This window comes from Eulemur rufifrons, chromosome 24, assembly GCF_041146395.1.
Source record: "Eulemur rufifrons isolate Redbay chromosome 24, OSU_ERuf_1, whole genome shotgun sequence".
NCBI lineage: Eukaryota > Metazoa > Chordata > Mammalia > Primates > Lemuridae > Eulemur > Eulemur rufifrons.
Window position 1 is genome coordinate 37,103,181 of NC_091006.1, and position 23,654 is coordinate 37,126,834.

General features: G+C 46.1%; 1 protein-coding gene across 9 annotated transcripts in view; it reads right to left on the reverse strand.

The window, feature by feature from the left end:
- LIMCH1 (LIM and calponin homology domains 1) overlaps nt 1-23,654 on the reverse strand; it is a 263,196-nt gene that overhangs the window by 22,337 nt on the left and 217,205 nt on the right. For 8 of the 9 annotated variants that reach the window (XM_069458297.1, XM_069458295.1, XM_069458296.1 and 5 more), the window contains 8 exons: nt 23,008-23,134; nt 21,181-21,338; nt 20,563-20,971; nt 18,321-18,539; nt 8,783-8,873; nt 7,363-7,526; nt 4,620-4,725; nt 374-414 (listed from right to left, as the gene is read on the reverse strand). In XM_069458297.1, coding sequence (XP_069314398.1) covers nt 374-414; nt 4,620-4,725; nt 7,363-7,526; nt 8,783-8,873; nt 18,321-18,539; nt 20,563-20,971; nt 21,181-21,338; nt 23,008-23,134 — 1,315 coding nt within the window. Of the gene's footprint in view, nt 1-373; nt 415-1,108; nt 1,172-4,619; nt 4,726-7,362; nt 7,527-8,782; nt 8,874-18,320; nt 18,540-20,562; nt 20,972-21,180; nt 21,339-23,007; nt 23,135-23,654 lie in introns of all 9 variants that reach the window. The other variant, XM_069458293.1, reaches the window with a different exon arrangement.

Genomic DNA, 23,654 nt, shown 5'->3' on the forward strand with positions numbered 1-23,654 from the left:
CTGTCTGCCCACGGTGACACTATCTTGGGGGACTGTCCGCATGTAAAATGATTATTTTGAATGTCTGTAGCAATTGTCTATTTTAACACTGATTCCCACCAGCACATTCATTTTAACTGTGTCTGTTAGATTTTACTTTCCCAACGTATCATTTTAGTTCCAGGCATAACAACAGCACAGTGACAACTCCACACGATGACAATCCGTGTCTTCATAATCTGCCCAACGGCATCATACACAGCTTTTAATTATTCTTCTAAATATCAGTTTTTCAGATCTCAATTTTGGTTTAATACTCCTTAAGCAAATGAAATACATTATAAATTAAAACCACACTCACACATAATCTTCGTCCTTAAAATGAGTTACTCACAGGTGTAGACGCAGGTGACTTTTCGCTGCCTGGAGAATCCACTGCACAGATAAAAGGAAAGAACAAAAGATGTTCACGTGAGTAGCTTCTAGCTGTCATTACTTCTGGGCCTCTCCACGGAGTGTGCCTATGTCGGCTTCCAAACAATTTTTTTTTTATAAGACAGGAGCATTAGACTATAACAAAGCAGACCGCTGCGACAGGCCGTACCCACCACCAGAAGAAGTCAGACTAGTGTAACGTGATTGATACATCGATTAGCACCAGGTACTAGACTACAGGAAGCGAGAACTGCCCCCATTAGTGCTGGCTCTCAAAGCACCTTGCGTCTGGCGTGACCAGCGGTTCCCTCCCTGTCCGGTGTGGAGAAGAGTCAGACAGAGAGAGGCCACGTGTCACCCAGGGAGCCAAGAGACGGACACAGTTAACAAAAGAACCGTCATCAGTTCCTGGTAAATGCTTCTAATCTTTGTTAAAAAAAAAGGGGGGAGGGATGATAAAGAAAGCGGTGAATAATATTATCTCTTTGTATTCTGAAAATCAACATAAAGTTCTGTGACTTTCCCCCTGATTTTATCCTAACTAGTACTGATACCAAAGAACCAGCTCTTTGCTAACTGTGCATCAGAAACAAGCGTTGTCTCCCCTGAAACCAGAAATGAAGACAAATGCCAGACACCACTGGTTGCACCCACAGGATTTTTGCAGAAATGCAGCCGCTCGGTGCGCCGTTACCTGACTGGGAGAAAAACCGGGAGCGTCGCCAAGAGTTCTGAACTCTAAGCGGAGCAGGCGCCTCTGGGTCAGATGATGCAACAGAACAGACAGAAACCGTGAAAATCGGGTGAGAATCGACTAGAACCCTGCTCTCCAGGACTGCTGGTTACAGTCTACACAGGCATCGGGGGTCAGTGAATCCCAAGTACAAAATACCTTACTAACACACACACAACCTGAAGGCATGGACCACGTCAACAGAACTGGGGAAATGCGAGCTGTTTTTGTCTTCTCTGGCGTTGGGTACAATTTTACAGGCTCGTACTTAATGGTGATGTTGCCAGAATGTTAAATCTCAAAAACAACAGTGCGATATGCTACGCTGGAGCTTGGCGAGGCACAGTTTATGTGACTTTTGGAGAACACTAGAGAAGGCAGTGGAGTTGGGCGGTTTAATTTTTATTTTGTACACACGACACTTCACAAAGGTTCTGCGTGGAAGTCTGTGGCGGAGACGTCCTCTTTTGTGCATAAAAAGGGCCGTGCGCCGTCCGTGTGGGCCGTCGAGCGCAGCCCACGGCGCGTGTCCCCGTCCTGCAGTCCACGCTGCGCTGGCTTTGCCATCTCAGTGCAAACGAGGACACCAGTGCCTAACAGGTGCACGTGTTTTACTGAAACGCCAATTTGAGTCGTCTTTCTGCTGTTGGGAGGCAGCGGGGAAAGGAAATTTGTTGCCAGTAAACGTATTTTTGTGAGTGTTTTCAGCATGTTTAAGGACCGTATTTACGCGTGTGTGTGCGTGTGTTTAAGGGAAACCTGTGGAAGTCATCGGGGCCAGCAGATCTTCGGTGGCCCGCGTGGCCAGTCTATAAACAGGGGGCTTTGTGGAAATGGGGCAGATACCACTTTCTGGGGGAGAAAGTAGTAAGCATGACAGCTCTAGGATTCCCAACCCTGTCATTCCTTTGGACTTGATGTCTGACTTCAGACTAGTCACGTAAACGAGTGCTGACTTTCATTTCTGGGTAGAGTCCTGTTACTCCCCACGCCACCCCCGATTAAAAACAAATCATTTCTTTCAAGGTTAAATTTATTGGAGGCCTTTTGCTTCTTGAAAGGTAGGAACTTGATAAACTCCAAACAATCATTACTGTTACTTTCATATCTACCAGCGATGTCATTGGTACACAGCTTAAACAAATCCTGCAAGCCAGTGATTTCCAGAGTGTGGTCCCTGGATGCCTGGAGTCAGCATCCCCGGGAGCTTGTTAGAAATGCAAATGCCCCAACCCCTGCCCAGACCTGCCGAATCGATCAGACACCGTGGGCCACAGGCCCTGCAGGACCCTGGCACACACGCAAGCTCAAGAACTGCTGTGTAAAACTGTATCTGCACAACACAAACACTCTGGTTTTGAAGAAAGCATTCAAGACGAGTTTATTTCTGCCTGGCATTTTGCTGGATACTTCCACACCTACCGCTACTCGGTTACATTATTAGTGCTTAATCTGGGCCAGGTACTGAGCTAAACACTGTTTATGGATTATCTCATTTAATTCTTCCAATATCCCTAATGAAATTGGTACTGTTATCATTTCCGGTTTATAGGTGACACAATTAGAAATCAGGAAAAACCCGGTGGGTAAGAGCATCCAGCTACGAACTAGATGAGCAAGAAATGGGACCTATTCTGTGTCCAGGGCCTGCGGCTGTAATTACGGCTTCTGTCAGCCAGAGAAGAGCACAGAACGGGTGTGTTCCAAACATAATTCCTCCTTGAAGAATTCTACCTTGAGAATTCTACCTTGAAGAAATCTTAAAATGTTCCAGTGCTACTAAATTTTATTTTTTAGTCACTCAACTTGGGTAACACATGAAGTCCTTGAATTCAACAGCACATTTCACAAAATCAAAATGCCTTACAGCAGGTATAAACATGTAAGAAAAAAACCAATTAATATGGCTTAAAATATCTACTCCCTCTCTATAGCACTTATCTACATGACTACAAAGTGCTAGAAATGGGGCAGAATTAAAATTGGTCTAAATACGGCCCATTGCTGGCCCAGTTGTGAGCTCCCTCCCGGGCTGCAGGACTGACGAATTTGAGACAAATGCTGTGAAAACAGGATTGACCTCGTGTCCACAATAAGAGACACGTCAGCACCAGTCCGTGGACCAGTTGATTCTTCCCAAGCGCTGCCTGCAACGCAGCCAGAGCCCAGCTTACTCGCTGACCGTCAACGCCAGCTAACGGAAGCCAACTAGATCCTGCCTGTGGTGCCCACCCTTGAAAAGAGAAGTAAGAATACAGGAAAGCTACGGAATGCACTGGGGGAAAGTACGTTAGAACAAACGAACAACCCCCCCAGTTCTTCCCTCCTAAATTCTTGCTGCTGTTTCTCTCGCAGAGAGAAAACTCCCACCCAGGAAAGCCCAGGGATCTGTCTGGTTTGAAGAACAGTCCCCCGGGTTGGGGTTGTGGAATTCTCAGGGCTCATCCCCCACTGGTGACAGCCCGTGTGGGCACCGGGTTCCCCACGAGAATGAGGGGGTCAAGCTGGGCTCTTGAAGACTAAGGGGGTGAATCCCACGGCACCTGGGGAATTTGCAGTGGTCGGCACCATTTTAACATCTTCCTAGACCCTAAACTCCCAGAGTTTTAGAGGCTGCCCCTTCCCACATTGTATCAAACACATTAAAATGTATCAAACATATGAAACATATTAAAATATATCCTCAGTATGTATGTGCTAAACATTTAAAAATAGTTCCTCAGTCTCATGTATGTATATGTATGTGTATACATGTTTCATTGATTCAGGGTGTCCCAGAAGTCTCCATACAGAGGAAAATTTTTGTAAAAATTTTGTCATGGATATTTTGTAAATAAAGGTACATTTAGCTACAATTTCCGATTTTCCCGATGTATAGTGACTTTTGGGACACCCTGTATATTCTTGCTATAGAGAATTTTTGGGAAGATTAAAATTTTTGGCTATGAGTAACATGTTGAATTTGTGATAGCAAACAATTTCTCCATCCTCATCATGCACACCCAGGAATTATTATGGGGTAAAAAAATACAACATTCTCAAAATTATTGTCAAATTAAATAGATGTTCACAAAGACCAGAATTAACAAGGAAATTGACATGATGTTAAGATTATAAGATTTATATTAAAGTTACTGATTTCTGATTTTGTAACAGTCTTTTTATATTTTGGGGGCAATACGAGACTTTTATTAAGTTAAGCTCCCAAACCCTGGTGGAGCCCTACTGTCCCTACAGTGCCTGGCTGACAAAACGGCCTTGGCAGCCGGAGCTCCTGTCTTGGACGAAGAGAGGACGCAGCCCCAGCCTCCGTTCTGAAGTTATTGATCCGGCCCTCAGGGACCCTGCAAACACCTTGACCAAAGGAACGTCAACATAAACGACGTCATCTTCCTCCAAACTAAATCGTATTTTCTACAGATGGGCTCAACAGAACATGCAGACCTCAAATAAAACATTTCCTTCTTTTTACCTTGAGAATTGAGATTTGGCAAATGTACTTGGTTGGTTTCAGGCATTTTGTCCAGAAATGGAAATGTCAGGGTTGCTTCTGGTTCTGGGGATTTTGGCTTCACCACCTGGACAAGGGGCAACAGACACAGACATCACAGGTGTTAAAAAATGAACAGGTGAAATAAAACTTAAGGATGAATGACTATTACAGAAGTCAATAAACACAGACATTTAACTTTTAAATGGAATTTATTTGCTCCTTCCTTAAAATGCTTTCATGCTTTTCTATATTAATAGAGAGTCAATTTTTCAGAGAAATCAAGTAAGAGTATAAAAATGCGATGATCACTTTTCTCCAAGCCCAGAAGACAGTATTTCCATCTCTGGAGGTCTACACCACTGTCTCTCATTTTCCTACTGACCGATCACATATTCTCTTCCTACTACCACACAATACTACATTTATAATGTCAGGAAATCAGATGTGCCACATAAGATAATTAAAAAAAAAAATCTTCCTCTGTGAGTACTAAATATTAAAGTAATACTACCTTTTAAGGGACATTATTCTCAAGATACTATATTAACCCCCCAAACGTACGCAAAACACATTAAAGACAATGTACATTTCCTGTTGACAAAGAAGTATTATTATTATTATTATTTGAGACAGAGTCTCACTCTGTTGCCCAGGCTAGAGTGCCGTGGCGTCAGCCTGGCTCACAGCAACCTCCAACTCCTGGGCTCAAGCGATCCAACTGCCTCAGCCTCCCAAGTAGCTGGGACTACAGGCATGCGCCACCATGCCCGGCTAATTTTTTCTATATATATTTTTAGTTGTCCAGCTAATTTCTTTCTATTTTTTTTAGTAGAGACGGGGTCTCGCTCTTGCTCAGGCTGGTCTCGAACTCCTGAGCTCAAATGATCCGCCGGCCTCAGCCTCCCAGAGTGCTAGGATTACAGGCATGAGCCACCGTGCCTGGCCTAAAGAAGTATTATTATAAATAACCACTGTCAAGTCATACCATACACTGATTCCCTCAGGGAATTTTTGAAGCACGGTAGACTACTTGTCCTTATGGTAAATAGTTCCAAAATTTGAGGTTTTAAAAAATTCTTATATTTGCTTAGAAATACATTTTTCTTGTTACTGCTACTGATTTTAGTTTGTCTCTCCCTAATCTGAATGACCTTCAGTGGAAGCATCCTCCTTCTGATCTGTTGCTTCTCACCAGCTGACTGCTGAAAGACCAGACTGCCAACCTTGTTAGAACAATGCCTACAGTGAGAGTCGGTGGACTCTGAGCCCAGGTCTGAAGGAAGGGCACGGCTGTGCAAGTTCATGTCCTTGCAGCTGCTTGAGGGACTTTCTCTGATTCACTCTCTGGCCAGGGGCTGTGCTCCCGACAGATTAATCTGACAGCCAGTGACCTCAGGGCCAGGGAGGCTGTAGAACGCTTGTCTGTTTCAACATAAGCTGATCTAGAATTTGGTCCTCAGAATAAATTGTTAGAATTTATTCTCAGTGCAATTTTATTTTTCTTCATGAATAATACATTCAACTCTAAGAGAATCCTGAAGAAGATACAGCTCATCACCCTCATTCTGCATTACAGAGGTCAACCAGACGTCCAAATGCACTGCAGTGTCACACAGCAAAGACTGACCAGAGACAACCCGCAGATCACGCATAGCCCATACCATCCTCTTGTAGTGGAGGCTAGCAAAAATACGTTTCCGTCATGCCTGGTTGTACAGGAACCAGGTAATGGTCATGAGAAATGCTCAGAATGACGCTGTGTGAGCAGGCGAGCGTGTGTGCAGATGTGCTTTGTTATAAAGGCAACACTCTAGTGACCACCTCTCTCCCTTTGTCTAAGACCTAACTGCAGGCAGGGGAGGGAGAGAAGGGAGAAATTAACACGGTGCAAGTGAGAAAACCAATGGGTCCAAACACCATCGTTTCATCTGCTGACTGACGAGCCGTTCTTCACCTGGAGTCTGCAGGACAGAATCCAGGGCGTGTATGTGCTTGGTGCCACCGGACCCTGAGAATAACTTGGTTATCCTGTGTATTTTATGCTTTAAAAAATATTCTTCTGAGAATGGTGTTTACCGGATGGCCAGGGAACAGCAAGCAAACAAACGGAAGAACCCTGCCAACGTTTTCCCACGGCTGGGTGCACTGGAGGCTGGTGCGCCCAGGATGGGTCACACGCATGAGGCTACACAGACGGGGCCGGCGATGACGGTTTTTAGTTATGGTCATCACTTAGTCTAAAAATATTTTGTTTCTGGTAAAAAAAAAATTATAGAGTTTTCCTTTCAGTTTAAATGTAAGTGAAAAGAAAAGTGAATTTGGAAGAATAATAAATAAACAACAGCTACAAGTGTAATGTACATAAGGCAAAACCTGCAAAGGTGGGAAACTCCGCCCACTGCCGCCATCTGACCCACCGCTCAGTTCCCCTTTCCAGACCCACAGACCGTTGTTTAACTCTCTGTGTATAAAATGGGGACTGGCCGGGGTCTGACATGGGCAAAAGGCATCAGGGCCACAGACACTGCAGGGGCTCTGCCCACGGACGCATCCGTCTCAGCTCCCAGGCCGGGGCCGTGTGGTGCTCACTGTCCAATATCTAGTACTTGGCAAATACCAGAGGAGAAAACGCATCTTCCTGATCAACCACCGCTGTGCCCTGCATGCAGCGTGAGGCCGTGACCACCCTCGGGTCCGCCCGCCGCCCCACCGAGCACCTCACCTTCTGCGACAGCACCAGCTCCACCTTCCCGCTCATTTCATTTTCCGGTTTCTTCTGGTCTTTTCCTTCTTGCGCGTCGTTCTTGGGCTGGGGGCTGGGGGGAAAGTCCACAAGGGCCACGGCGGGGCTGCAGCGAGTCACCGTTGCCGTGAAGAGCTGCGGCTCTGAGGTGGCGGCACGTCCCAGGACGTAAAGAAGAAAAAGAAAACTGTATCAAGGACCATTTACTTTGCAACGCCATGAAGTGCGGTCCGTGCCCTGTCCTGGCAGCGAGAAGCCGGATTACAGAGTGATGACAGGTAGGAAAGAGCCCGAGATGCTGGACTTCTCCCAGCTTTTTTATGATATAAAATAACACACAACAGAGGACACATCAAGTAGCCCCACTGTGAAAAACTTCAGTTCTTAACAAAGGTCCCAGTTTACACCTGAATAGCATCACATGGAACAAAATGCTGACGTGTAGAACTTGAAGATCACGAGAGTCGGGCTGGAGAAGAGAACATCTACGGGCGATTCCTACCCCGGTGGCTGAGTGGCAGCCTGACTCTCTCCCTCTGTATTTCAGTCCTCCTTTTGAGCGTCACAATTTCTTAATTGAAATGTGCTAAGGATTGTGGGATATACACACATCTGTGTGTACATATGTGTACACACACACACATATAATGCAACGAAAATAAAGTGTTCCCTGATATACAAAGCAGGGTTAGGTACACCTTAGAGCGAGTGAAAACGTCACCACCACAGGGGGCGTATCAGATGTGGAAGCACACTCTAGCTTGGAAAAGCATGTGCTGTTCTTTTTAAATGATACTAAATTCATTTTAAAATGACATTTAAGAATAATTTGGTATTCGAAGAGGATTAGAGGTTTTAATGTTTATCGAAGGAAGAAATATGTTAAAAATATTGATAAGACAGCAAACAAAAAAAAATTGAGGGTCAATACTTTAGGGAACAGTGGGTCCCCTTCCCTACACGATGGACACGGCACGTTTGCACTCCCTGTGGAGTGGTAGGATCCGTGGTAGGACTTCATTCTTTCAAACTGTTCATGGGCTTTACCATTTCAGCACGTGCTTTTACGATATATTTTTGATCTGTGTTTCACCTATTGCTGTAACTGTACGGAAAATCTGACCCTCAATTTTTAGCATCATTTACATGCAATACGCTTTCAAGAAACAGAACAGAACTGGGTCACTTTGAACAAGCCCGGCTCTTATTTCCATAGCAACGTGATTCCCACAGTCTGCATTTCCCCAGGCAGCCTCTGGGTGGCAGCACAGCCACACCCCTGGCAGAGCAGCATCACCCACCTTTCTGTGGCTCAGGAGAAGAAATTCCTGACTCTGTTTCCACGATATCTTAAGATATATCACGATTGACCTTAAAACTCGTCTGTTATGAGACAAACCTGATGAGTCAAGCTCCGTGTTCCCTCTTCTGGGATTCCCACCATCGTCCTGATCGTCTCGACTATTCGCTTCTCTTTCCTCAGTGGTTGCCTGAAAAAGAGATTTTTTTTTTTCCCCTTTGAATAAATTATTTCCTTGAAGGTTCTCAAGTGTTTTTTTTTAATGGTAATTTTTAGGCCAACAAGGAGGGCTGCCCACGTGCATTCACTCTTCCGTCTCCCAGGCAGCTGCGTGGAGAGAGTCTGGGTCAGCGGAAGGAACATTCCGTGCAGGAGGAAGGAGGACACAGGTGTATTCGTGGTGCCTCACAGGTACCTCTCCCTTCTTCCTTTCTCTCACCACCGCAGGCATCGCCCACTTGTTCCGGAATGCCTTTCAAACTTGCGTAGGGTCATATCACCGTTTTTGGTTTTGGTTTTTTAGGGGTTTTTTTAAGGTTACAGTTAACCTCTCGGGGGCCTGTCTTGGGCATAGCTGCCTGTGGCTCTTAGCATTGTGGATTTTATTTATTTATTTTTTTGAGACAGAGTCTCACTCTGTTGCCCAGGCTAGAGTGAGTGCCGTGGCGTCAGCCTAGCTCACAGCAACCTCAGACTCCTGGGCTCAAGCGATCCTCCTGCCTCAGCCTCCCAAGTAGCTGGGACTACAGGCGTGTACCACCATGCCCGGCTAATTTTTTCTATTTTTAGTTGTTTGGCTAATTTCTTTCTATTTTTAGTAGAGACAGGGTCTCACTCTTGCTCAGGCTGGTCTCGAACTCCTGAGCTCAAACGATCCACCCACCTCGGCCTCCCGGAGTGCTAGGATTACAGGCATGAGCCACCGCGCCCGGCCAGCATTGTGGATTTTATTCCTCAAGTTCTTTTCCTTCCTGGGTTCCCAGTGACTATCGCTGGAGTTCTGATTCATTCTCTTCCTTTCCCTCTTCCCTTCTCTCTCTCTCTCAACCTACTCTCCTCTCACTGGTTCCTAATCCTCTTCCTTTCATCAAGATGTGGGTCATTCCTAAAGATTTCGATGGGGCCCAGCTTTCCTCTGCGTGTGCTGAATCACCTGTCCCCATGGAGTCCCTTCTGTACTCTCTCTCTACCTGTGACTTGTGCTTCCATCTCCAGCTGTGACAGTCTGTCCAAGCTTCAGTTCAGCTTGGCTGCCCACCCGGGCCGGGGGACGTGGCTGACACTCAACACGCGCCAGTCCCACCTTTAAACATGGCCATTTCTGGTTCTGGCACCAGTTTTCTCCAGCTTTGAAGTGATATTGGACTCAGACCTCGTGAGCATTCATCATTTGCCAAATTTCTGACCCAATAGTTTTCACATCCATCACTTCCCTTCTGTCTCTACAGCGAGGACTAAGGTCAGCCTCTAGGGCCTTGCTCTTCCTCTGACGGGTCTCTCTGATTTGGGTCTCACTCTCTCGTCCCCTTGGCACATCTCCATCATGTCCCCTCTCTCGGTGGCACCTCGCTTATTACTGTTACGCCTGTGTCCCCCTCTCTCAGTAGCATCTCAGTCGTATCTGTTTTATGCTTGATGGAATTTATAATAGTAATAAAAGTTGGAACATTCTAAACACCCAGCAGTTGGAGAATAGTTGAATGAATTACTGTATGTTCATAAAGGGAATGTAATTATAAAAAAATAAGATGGTGAATAACAGTTACTGATATGTAAAAATACTTATCTAATGTTAAGAAATATAAACTGTATATAAAGTGACGTCCACATATATAAGATGATATACATGCCTATGCATACACATAAATATACCTGCTAATATATATATTAAAATGTATACTAAAAAACAGTAAGGAAATACAAAATATTAATTGTGATTGTTTTTAATGTGCTTAAATTTTGGATGATTCTTCTTTCTCTTTACATATATTTTATATATTCTAAAATGTTCTGCATTGACTACGTATTGCTTCCATAATCAGAAAACAAATTCAATATCATTTTACATTGTCTTTCAGGGAGCCATTTGACTTTAGAATGAAGTCCAAAATTCTCCTGCTATCATAATAGTTGCTTGATAAGAGTAAATGAAAGGCTGAATTAAATACTAGCTAGGATGTGCCTTGACAACTAGAGAGAACAAGTTAATAACTATTGTGTTTTTTAGAAGTTTCTTGTAAAGGGCTAAAGTTGAATTTTTAAAGTGTGTATGAAGTATTTCATACATTTTAAAAGGTTTTAAGATAAAGGCTAAGGTTGGTTTCAGAAAAGGCATTATGAAATACTTCATAAACTATCCCCATGGGTTCTCAAGAAGCTAGGGATTTATTGGTCTCTCATAAGTGCAGATATTTTACCCATAAATCAAAATTTGCCTCTCAAAATGGAAGACCTTTAAAGCTGATGCATTGGGTTGGTGAAAACCATCACTGAATTCTTTAAAAACAAAAAAATTTTAAGCAACAAACCTTTCAACCTTCTAAGATTTTACAATTGCACCTAGTTGCACAAATGTGATTTTTCTTTTGGAGGATAGAGAGTTTTGAACCCCTCTTAGTGAGATGGGCATTTTCTAATGATGGATAACCGTGTGTCAATTCTGGAAGAATGTAACAAGTTAAAATCCTCTTTTAAAACCCTGGGCAGGAAATATGCATCATTATTATTATTTAATGGATTTTGTAATTTTTAATATAATAGCAAGCCTGAATTGAATCCCTTTAAGAGATTTAATGAGTGAAAACAGTTAAATAAACCGAAGTCTATTTTATTAAAGTTATAAAAATATCTATGTGTGTGTGTTATGTTGTTGTGTGAACCAGTGAGGTAGTGGTAGCATTTGAAGGTTAGCATTACAAGAGAATAATTTGGGTTTTATGATTTAAAATGCTCTCCCATACATATAGAATATTAGCACATGATAGTATTTTTGTTTTATATGTTAATGTGTAAAATATTGGCAAAAATACAGATTTTTAGCTTTCCCCCCAAATGGATTAGATTATGGAAAACTATCTTAGGCTGGGAAACAAATTCTTAGTAAAATGTTGATGAATGATCCTCTTGAGAACACTGGTATTTACAATAACTAGAAACAACTACAAAACAGGGCCAAAGCCTCCCCAGCCCCAAAATGAACAAAGAAATGAACATATTTTATTAAATCTAAAATGCCATCAATTTTAAGTCATGTTACTTTAGATATTACTAAGAAAGAAAACACACTGTCTGTTAAATATACCACACGATTATAAGACAAATTCTGATGCAGAGGTGTTAAAATGGGGAAAGTGTGCCACTGGGAATCAAAGAAATCGGATAATTCGTGAAGCCCCTTAGACCTAGAGTATACAGCCAGGGGGACAAGATCATCGGGCACTAACCACTGCACTAAGGATGAGCTCACTAGCACAGCACATTCCAGTAACGTCTTTCTTACATGTGAGTAACGGAGAACTTCTACTTTCAAGACTGTATTTCTAAATGCATCTAGAAAATGCGTTTCTAGATGGCTCAAAGCTCACATACCAAACTCCGGACAACCCAGTCTACCTTACCTTGAAATGATGCTTTAAAGGTTACGTGCTGGCGTTTGATGTGGCAAATGACAGTAGCAACAGCAGTGACCGCGGTCACCATCTGCTGCATCTACGACGTGTCAGGGCTGTCGGGGTCCCTGGGCAGAGACTGTGTCACTCACGCCGCAGAGCAACCTTACACGGCAGCTGCCAACATGGCTCCCTTTATGCAGGTGAGGAAACTGGGGCCCGGGAGGTTGAGCGACTCCCCCAGGGTCATCCTGCTGGTGCGCGGGGGAAGGGGAGGACCCTGCCTGTGCTGGTGACGTCCATGCTCCCTCATCTGGGTCTGGAGTCACCCCCTCTCCACGTTGTCCCCCTGTACTTAGAGGCTTCAATCCAAGAGAAGCAATCCAAAACCTGACAGTCTCAAGGATACTGCTGAAATGACTCAAAACTACTTTTCCATCCCCTTTTCTTCCTCTGCCTCCCATTCGTTTATCCTGCAGAGGTTGGAACTCCTTGGAATCTCTCAGGACAGGAGGCAGCTTAGCTGGCTGCACTCACAGGCTGCCGGAGACCAGCCGACAGCCCAGCCCAGGGCTTCCTGTCCCGTCTAGGTTCCGAGCGGCAGGGGCCACATACCTAAGCCTCGTGAGGTAAACAAACACCAAGTGCATTATTTATGGAATTTATATTCTCAAGCTTAGTTTAAACGTACACTAGTCATCGCAATCAGGCTATTGCTAGCAAAATATTCAGAACAAATTAAGAGGAAAAAACAAGCAATTTAAATAACAGGAACCCATTTGAAAATATACTGAGAAAAAGAGAAGGACACACATTTTTAAAAACCTTAACAGTATTCATTTCTGAGCTGCAGGGTAATAGGTAATGTTTTCTTTATAGTTTTCTGTATTCTGCAATGTCCACAGATCATCTGTTACCAAGGGAAACCCTCCAAGCCAGTTTAGCTAACTTACGTCTGGGTACTTTACCCTGAGGCTTCTCACTTTTGTACTCACATCACTACTTCAGAGGAAATGAATTCAAAGCTGGGGTTTTAACCAGTCGTGCCAGACTCAGAGGTTTGTTTCAAACAAACCCGCTTTGCTGGGAAATGCATTTTCTTACTCAGACTTTTCTTCGGTTAAGACTTAACAGAGGAGAGCCCTTCCCTTCTCCAGTCGGTAACACTTTCTCCAGAATGAAAACAAGTAAATAAAAACAGATCCCTGGACGCCAATGAATGAGAGCACAGAGAGGCTGCGGGAACCCGGCCAGCAGCCAGCTCCCCCCCCAACCCCGCCCAACCGGGAATGTCACCCTGCCTGGCCTGAGTGCCAGGCTCAGCCCTGAGGCCACGGTGGGAGGTGGCAGTTCTCCTGGCTCGAGAGAGACCTGGTCCAGGCACAAATCCTACCTGGCATTTGGCCGCTCGTGTTAACTAGGATCTGTAGTCGGACTGGCCCAGAGGGCGACATTGGAAGATGAGTTAGAAATACGAGGGACCCCCGTCCTGAGACCCGCGGTGTGGGTGGTGCCCCTGTTTCTAGCGCAGAGTTGAGAGCTTGGCTGATCGTTTATCCTCTGTGGGGGGAACGAGTGATGTCCCAGGTCCCTTCCTGAGCAACTGTTCTGTCACTCGGGGTGATTTCCTGGCTCCAGCGCTGAATAACTCACCTGGACGTGAGCCTGGAAAATCAGGCTTTATGTCCTGGCTCCCTGGCCCACATGACACGTACGCTGGGCACGCGTTTCTCCTTCCACTCTCCTACCTCCAACACCTACCGCCCCGGAGGACAGATCCACATGGAGGATATGGCGCTCCACGCCTTAAACTATTTTTTTTTCCCCTAAACTTTTCAAACCAACAATATGAGGCTCTGATCCAGGTAACTGGATAATTAGGCCAAATTTATTTTTTTTTTTATTTTTCTGGGTGTATGCTTTCTTGAAATCTATAAACACATCTGTATTTAAATATCTTTAACGATTTTTTAAAGAGCATGAAATCTAACAATCTTACAATTACTGCTAGATGGATAAAGCTAGTTTCTAAAGAAATGTTTGCTGACATTTGACATCTAAAAGGAATTTGCAGTTGGTCTCGGCTGTAAGGAAAACACCACCTACTCAAATGCCTTCCACCCTGCCCTCGCTGCAAAATAAAAGGTTGCAAGAAAGATCTAATTGTCTGCTTTCCTGGATCAGAAAACATAAGTAAAAATACTGAATTTTCAAGAGGAAGGCCTATAGCTTTTTCAAAATGGGGAAAACAGACCTATCTCGTTACGTGGTTGGGGAAAAGGAGATGAAGTGGTTTAGATGCCCAACAGCTGAGTCTGGCCGTTGGGCAATGAGGGAGAATTGCCACAGAGCTGGCCGGAAGGTGCCGGACCGTGGTGGGAACACGGCAAGGGCATCTGAGCTGAGCTGGTGAGAGCGAGGTGGTCTACAGTTGGGGAGTCTGGGTGCAGGGCCAGAACTGGGGAAGAACGAACAGCAGGAGAAGCAAAAGGAGCTGCCGGAAGAATCGTGTGAGAATCTGCAAGGGCAACTGTCTTCTGGAAAAAGCTGCTCATATCTATGTGTTATCTAGAGAATGACAACTGGAACAGCTAAAATGCGGAGCTGCAAGACTACAAGGAATTCATCCCACTGATGAGAAGTTCTCATCTGCTCAAGATGGTAGTTTTGACAATCTTACTTTAATCCAAAAACCTTTACACCTATCACCTTTTTGGGCTTCTGAAAAATGTATCGTAACTTCCTTTCTCCCATTTGCTGTGTGACAATATTACCTGTGGTCTATGAGCCACCTTGACATCACGCTAACTGCTCTACAGACGTGACTTCTTACAAAAACCATGTGATGCAGACACTATTATTGCTACACTTAAATACAAACGGAGGCTCAGACAGTTCAACTTGTTCAGGTGGAGTCTGATCCTTGGCCGAGAGCATGGAGTACCGTAGGTATGTTAGGAGAGGGTCCTTGGTACCGTCGAGGAAAGAAGACATTCAAATACAAACGTAACTGACAGTGGGTCAGGAAGACACGGCAGCTTTGAGGGAGACGTAAAAGAGTCTTTCTGTAGGCCACCAAACGCAGGATCAGTTAGTCCTCAGCTTAGAAGAACTTCCCAAGTCTTTTCCAACTCTGTATTCTAGGAGTCTGCATTTGCGCTATGATATGATTTTCTCATAGAAGTCGATATTACCTCTGCAAGGTAATTGCCATCACAGTCTTATTACCATAGCGGTGGTTCAACTGAGGAGGATTTGAAATTTGCTGGTATCAACAGGCATAGCCAAAGTATTAAAAAAACTACAACTCCTAACTTAATTTAGGATCTATTTCTAAAGTAAGAAAGTGATGGTCCCAAGAAATCCAGATGAGAAAGGTGAGGTAGAAGGAAACTAACGAGACGACACGATGTCACGCAAAGGTCCCCGGGCCAGCCCTCCGCCTGGCCCCCTGACTAACCCCTTTCCCCCCGGGTCTCGGGCTGCCCCTCTCTGCGGTTCTGCCTCAGTCCTGAGTCCGCGCTCCTGCCCCCTGCTCGGGGTGCCCTTTGCACGGTTCCAGCTCTCCCTGAGGAGTCGTGACATTTCCGAGGTGGGGGAGGCCACTCCTCTGTAGAGAGCGTGTCTGTCGGGAATGCAGTTTTTGGAAGAAAGACACTATTTAAAGAGAGGAACACTGTTCCTTTGACAGCCCCACGGAACTGGGCGAATGAATTAGCAACAGAAAATCACGTCCAGGCTGGTGTCAGATCCCTGGGAGGTTCCGAAATGCCTCCGACCCCGTGTCAAGCTGGCCACCATATTTTGCCACGACCAATTAATTCCGCTTTTCAAATAGGAGCCTACTGGCTGTGACACAGTCAACAAATGCTTTTCTTGGAAAAATGGAGGAGGAAGTAAAATGAGGAATAGGTTTACTGGAGAAGCGATCCTTTAAAAATGACTGTTGGGATGACACACTCCGAACGGAAAACTGTTGGTGTCGTAAGTTGCAGGTGAGTGTGAAAAGCGTTACAGTAATGAGCCCAGGTTTTGTATATTTTTTAAGTACAGCTAACAACTGTGCTTTTATTCTGATAGATATGTCCAGGTGGTTACCCACCCAGCAAACAACATAATAGCCCCTGCCATCCTCAGTTTAGGAGACTTAAGGATCACACTGCAGACCAGGTACATGAACGCCACTACCTAGTCAGAACCATCAGTGTTTATGCAACTAGATGTTCCCCTGAACCAGGCAGTTTCACCAGGAAAGACTGCGCGGAAGGAGGGGGCTCCCACACCGTCCCACGCGTCTGGACCTGCAGCTCGAGGCTGCCCAGGGTCACGCTGGCTTCCAGGAAGTCCACAAGGCCACGTCTGTTTGGCGTTCTCCTTATGACAGTGTACAAACTTCCAGCATAACATGATTTCTTTCAGATCATGCCATTTGCTTTTCTTTTTTTTTAAATTTCAAAGTATTACGGGGGCACGAATGTTTGTGGTTACCTGGATCGCTTTTGCAATGCCCAAGTCAGGGCTGAAAGTGTGTCTGTCACCCAGTGCTCATTGTACCTGTCAGGTAGGTTCCCCCTCCCCCTCCCCGCTGCTTGGTTTCCTTGGAGATCTCCTTCCCTCTGTGCAGTTAGTTCCCCCTCATCAGTTAGTTCCAATTTCACAGTGAGCACACGTGGAGTTTGTTTTTCAAAAGCATAATCTTCCCGACGATGTTTTATGCTCAAAGCAGCAAATATAACGTGATTTGCAGTTCTCTTTTCTACTATACTTAAATTACCCTGCATTTTTTAGATTGGCCATTCAATAGTCTTTAGTGCTTTAAATTACTCTGAATTTAAAAAGTTAAGCCAATAAAAATTAGTTTTATTTTTAATGCATTTTTATTTCTTAATTAATAAGAAAAAAGATGCTTTTATGTATATTGTAAAAGACGAAAATCCAGATTCTGAGAGCACCCGTTATTTTCAAATAGTATTAAGTCTAATAAGGTCCTGAACAAACAGAAAAAAAGGTATTTTAAAGATTTGTTTATTCTTCTGTAACACTGGACACTAATAATGCGAAGATAAGAAAAAGTAATTTCTTGTTCATAGACTGTATTACCTTCTACTATAGCCCACAGTCATAGGTTGAATTATGTCTCCCAAAATTTACATACTGAAGTCCTAACCCCTGATAGTCAGAATGTGACCTTATGTGGAAATTGGATTGTTGCAGGTGTAATTAGTGAAGACGAGGTCGTACTGGAGCAGGGAGGACCCCTACTTTGGCATGACTAGTGTTCTTATGTAAGGGGGAATTTGGACACAGACATGCACACAGGAAGAACACCACGTGAACACCGGGCAGAGATTGGGATGATGGCTCTATCAGCCAAGGAGAGTCGAGACTGCCAGCAGCCACCAGAAGCTAAAAGCGGACACTCCCTCACAGCCAACAGAAGGTATCAACCGGCCGGGTGCGGTGGCTCACGCCTGTAATCCCAGCACTCTGGGAGGCCGAGGTGGGCGGATCGTTTGAGCTCAGGAGTTCGAGACCAGCCTGAGCAAGAGCGAGACCCCGTCTCTACTAAAAATAGAAAGAAATTATATGGACAACTAAAAATATACATAGAAAAAATGAGCCAGGCATGGTGGCGCATCCCTGTATTCCCAGCTACTCGTGAGGCTGAGACAGGAGGATCGCTTGACCCCAGGAGTTTGAGGTTGCAGTGAACTAGGCTGATGCCACGGCACTGTAGCCTGGGCAACAGAGTGAGATTCTGTCTCAAAAAAAAAAAAAAAAAAAAAAAAAAAGAAGGAATCAACCACGCCAACACCTTGATTTTAGACTTTTAGCCACCAAGACCATGAGACAATCGATTTTTGTTGTTTAAGCCACCGAGTTCGGGGTGCTTTGTTACGACAGCCCTCGCAAACTAATACACCAACACAGAAAGAAATGATCATTTTCATGATCGACTTATTTTAAAAAAACAGATTCTTCCCCCCTGGAATTATCCCAAAGAAGGAAACAAAAAGCTTGGTTCTTACTGTCAGTTCTTGGGGAATGGAATTTGGCTTCTTTATGTTGATCTCGATGCTGTTGTGGTCTTGTTTCAGCTCCACGGGGGACCCAAGCACTCTGGCCACACCTTCAAACATCTGGGATCTGGTCAAGGAGGGGGCCGGTGCCGCCGTGGGACACTCTCTCTCCTTCTCCTCCTCCTCTCCATGAACCGTCTCTCCATTCATGCTGACTTTCCCATCTACCTATAACAAACAGAATGAACAAAAACCATGCTACACCCCAACCAAGGACTGTAACAAAATAACACATTCAGAATTACCTTAAAAGATTATCATTTATTAATGGTAATCATAGTCCAACAAAAAACAAGGACTCTCAAATGTTTTGATTGGTTCTACACGTCAGGGCTTCTATAAAAGCCTTCTCAACGGTGTCTTTAAAAGGTAGTCAGCCTTCTTGGGCCACTTCGCCTTAGGTTACATTTCATGTCCACCTTATTTATGGCATGCTTTTATCTTAAAGTATAGAGAACTAACGAATCTTAAATGTAAACACATGCCATATATTTTAGTTTCAGTAATTTTTCCTTTAAGTCCTGATTGCTGTTCCATTATCTTGACTTTTTTTTTTTTCTGGTTAGTGTATAAGTTAAGCAGAACCTACTTCAGATCAGGAATATTTTACAGGTTATCCCACGGTGATAGAGAGGGCAGTGGAGACTTTTCTTGAAGCTATCAGAGAGGCAAGGGACCCGATACTATGCTGTGTTACAATAAATCCCTATTTCTAGTTAATTTTACAACCTCTCTTTTTTTAAGAGAAAAAGACCATGCACACTAAAATAGTGCTGTTTTGCATGCGTGTGTAGGGAAGGCGGTCAGAGCAAGGAAGGAGGAGCAGAGAGCGGGGTTAGCTGGGTTTATTGAAAGGCACCTAGAGTCTGTTTTGAAGTTTGAGGCAAAATGCAGAGTGGGTAAGAGAGGGAGTCTGCCGCCGGACGACCTGAGACGGAGTCCTGGCTCCACCACTCGGCGGACACAGAACCTTCAACACGTTCCGTGTCCTCTGTGCTCAAACACTAAATCTAAAACAGTCTCTCTCTCACAGTGCTGTCCTGCGGATTCTGTGGATTAATGTATGTACAGAGTTTAAAACGGTGCCTGACATACATTACGTACTTAAGTATTAGCCATTAGTACAACCCAAACAGAAGTTTCCCTAAACAATATTTATGTGTAGTGTATGTGATGCACTATGCTATTTTTATTGTATTCTATTCCACTTCATTAAAAAAAAAATGCTGATTCAAACTACTAAACTGAATTTATAACCTAGTAACAGGCGGCAGCTCTCAGTTTGGAAAACACTGACTTACGGCATTTCACTTGATCTTCCTTCACTCTTAATTCTGTCGTGCTGGGAAAACACCGAACCTCTATTCCCTGCCTCCCGACCTCCACCCTCCCCAACGAGAGCACACACACACTAGTGACAGTGATGAATTCCACCTCTGTCTCCTATGACTAACTCACGTGATGTGCAGGGACCCGGAGAACTGACTTTTATTTACAGTTAAAGGAACTTAAGACGAAGGCTGAGCGCCTCCTCATGACACGAGGAAAAATACTGAAATGCGAGGAAGTGAAAAGATGTTTGGTTGTCATAAGTTTGTCGGTTCTGCAACATTATTTTACACATTCACTGGCAAAATAACCCAGTTTGTTTCCACTTAAAAAAAAAAAACTGTCTCCTCTGAGGACCAAGTACATTCCATGTTCTTACGTGTTGCTCATGTTTTTTCAGTCAGAGCATCTTTTTGGCTATGACATCAATTTCTTCCTGAAAGAGGGTAGCTCTATATACTTCTATTTGAACCAAAAGCAACTAAAATTTTGTTTGGAGGAGTTTGCCGTATCTCCAGACAGCTGGAAGTACTAGGGTATTACTAAATTGGGGTTTGTTGCCACTACTATGGAGAGACCACACCATTACGTCAAACTAGAAAACAGGCCTTGCTCGTGGAGATGGCCTGACTCCCAACCCACTGGAGCCCATCGGTATTGACAACAGCAATCGAGGGGAACATCTGGCCCTTGAGTATTTACAAACCAAATCTCCGGAGATACGTAAACATCACAATTATAAACGTGAACACATTTTGCTTTTGTTTGGTAAAAAGAACTGCCTTTTCTTGAATCGGTATGCTTCTTTCCACTGACTGCCCGGAGTACAGTTTTGGTTCTGTTCTGAAGGAACTTGTCCTACCTTGAAGGTCTTCAGGACCTCTTGAGAGTTTCTGGGCTGGGAATAAGGCTTGGGCGTCAGCATAGGCACTGCTTTGGGAGTGACGGTTTTGCCTGGAGACCCACTGCCGGCTGACACGCTGGCATCCAGAACGCTGGCACGAGCAACGGTGGTTTCCACGCTGGCAGTGAACTTGGGCGGAGGCAGGGACTGTTGCCGCAGGTACTTCATGGGGTTGGGGTCGGAGGGGAAGGAGGATGAGTTTGGCTCTGTTGAATGGCTTCTTTCCAGAATTTTTGGCATCTCCAGGCGTTCGAGAACAGCCTCACTGATGGTGAACCTCTCGATGTACTGTTGGAGGATCCCCTCTGCCTCCTCCTGGGACCGAGCGTTCTTATACGCCTCGTGCAACTCCCTCTCTCTCCGCTCTCTGAAGGATGGGGCAGAGGAGGGGAAACAATAACAAAGTCAGCAGTCGGGAAAGCTGCAAAGGCCTTGGTAGAAACCAAGGCAGAGCTGAAGAGCTACTACAGGGGGTATAAATATTGGTGTTAGAGCCTTTGTGATACCCAACATGTTTTCGAAATAGCACATCCAGCTAATATTGTACATTACAAAACGATAACAGAAAGAACTCACTTTTCTTGAACAATTTCTCTGTAGGTTTTGATGCTTTTCCTCCGTTCGCGTGTCCCATCCTCTCCAGCCAGTAGCTTCTCCATTTTTTTCCTTTCTTCCTCTTTTTTGATTAAGTCCTGAGAAGCACTTCTCCTGCGGCTCTTCCAACGAGCCAGGTCCTGGGGGAAAGAGAGAGATGATGTTCCTCTTTGGGCTTGCACATAATTCCATTTCTACTCTTCACTTTGGTGAGCACGGACCACGGGCCCGGCGCTATACCAGGGCATTCCCACATGCTCCAGCGCAAGCCTGGTTGGGACAGAAATGCTTCACAGGCAGGAAACGTCAGATATGATCCACCCGGCCCGTAGCAGGGCAGTACGTTTATTTAAATGTGTCCAGTGTGAAATACGCAACCCTATTTCGTGTCAGTTGCCAAATTTTAGAGAATTGGCATAAGGTAATTGTAAGAAACTTCTTCCCATTTATGACGTCTATGTTTGTGAATAGATTTGTTGACAATACAACGGTAGGGATTAATTTATACGGTTTCCTCATGGGAGAGGAAGTAAAGGCAGAAAAAAACTGGCTTTGGAGCCTTACGGATCGGATGATTCTGTATATATTAATTCATCTGAGCCTTCCAACCTCACCTCCACCCCTACAGGCAGTCACCGCACAGTGATGAACAGTGAGGCCTCGGCCAGGCGGATGGGATCGCAGCTGTGTGAATAACACCAGCTCTCTCTTTTCCGTGCTTTGGCACGTTTCTTAGTCTCTCTGTGCCTCAGTTTCCTCCTCTCTAAAGCAGGGGGGATCACAGCACCTACTCTGCCTCACAAGCTTGCAGGGTTCGATGTGCTGATAGACACGAGGGGCCAGGCACACGGTAAGTGCTCAGTATATTGCAGACAAATGTCACTACATCTCATCAGCTTTGGAGAAGTCAACTTTGGGGCCAGCGGGAGAGTCAAGTTGCCATGGCGACCCGAGAGTGCTGGGTGGAGACGGAATGGGACAACCCCCTCCCCCTGCCGTCCCTCTCCCGCTCTGGCGCTTTGCCCCCGCACGCGACCTCGGAGCCTTCGTCGGCCTCTCGGTCCTTCCCGACGGGAATCGGCTCCCCGGCCAGCTGCGCGGGGACCGTGTGCGGACCAGGACGGCAACAGTCGCCGGTTCCCCAAGACACTAAGTCACCGCGAGGGTTAAACGACCGGCGGCGCCTGGCACCGGTACGCCTGCCACGTTGGCCGTTGTCACTGTTTCCCTCACTGTCACCAGTTTCAAGTACATCCTCTCAAACACAGCCGTCCTCAGTGCCACGTCCCGTCCTGTCGCCCGCCTCCCGCTCGCCCTCCCCCTGCTGGTGACACGTGTCTCGTCCTCCTTCCGCACCTTCGCGAGCCACAGACCTCTCTTTAACCCTAACCCTCACCCCTCACCCCTAACCCTCACCCCTCACCCCTAACCCTAACCCTCACCCCTAACCCCTAACCCTCACCCTAACCCTCACCCCTCCCCCCTAACCCTCGCCCCTCACCCCTAACCCTAACCCTAACCCCTCACCCCTAACCCTCACCCGTGACCCCTAACCCTCACCCTGACCCCTCACCCCTAACCCTCACCCCTCACCCCTAACCCTCACCCTCACCCCTAACCCTCACCCCTCACCCCTAACCCTAACCCTCACCCCTCACCCCTAACCCTCACCCCTCACCCCTAACCCTAACCCTCACCCCTAACCCCTAACCCTAACCCTCAGGTCTCCCGCATCCCTGGGGCTCCCTCCCCCAGGAGGCTTCAAGTTCAAGTGTACCCGCCTCCCACGCGGCCCTGCCCGGGACTCACGTCCTGCCACCTGTCGTCCTCCTCCCTCAGCTGGCTGTTGATCAGCTGCAGCTGCTCCTGGCGGGCCCTGCTGTGCGGCTGCACCGCGGTTTCCTCCTCGGTCCGCACGTCGAACAGGCTCGTGCTCCTGGGAGTGGGGAGAGCAGACGACAGGGACGGGTCGGCGCCCGCCATGGCTCCGCCCGGCCACGCGGGGGCGCCACCGGGCCGGGAACACCGCCCCCTTCTGGGCGCTAGAACGGCCGCGGGTTCGCGTCTGTCCCTACACAGGGCGGGAAGGCGGGGGCGCAATGGCGACGCTCTGCCACGCGGGGGCGCTGCCGGGCCGGAAACGCTGCTGCCCCCTTCCGGGCGCTGGCACGGCCTTGGGGTCACGGTGGGTCCGAGCCGGGTGGGAACACGCTGGCGCCCCCGCCTGCTCGTTCCACGTGGAAGCCTCAGGTGGCGTCTTTGTCTTCAGCGACGCCACCGAATCGGGTCAACGTCACCTGCTATGCAGGCGCCAAAATGTGTTTACGGAAGAGCTAGAAAAGGGCATTGGGAGCCCCGGCTTCCCTCACTTGGAAACGAGCGATAAATAAGTGGATAAATATATAAGTGGAGAGGACGGGACGGTGCGACTTGGGAAGGGTCTGCGGGGGCATCAC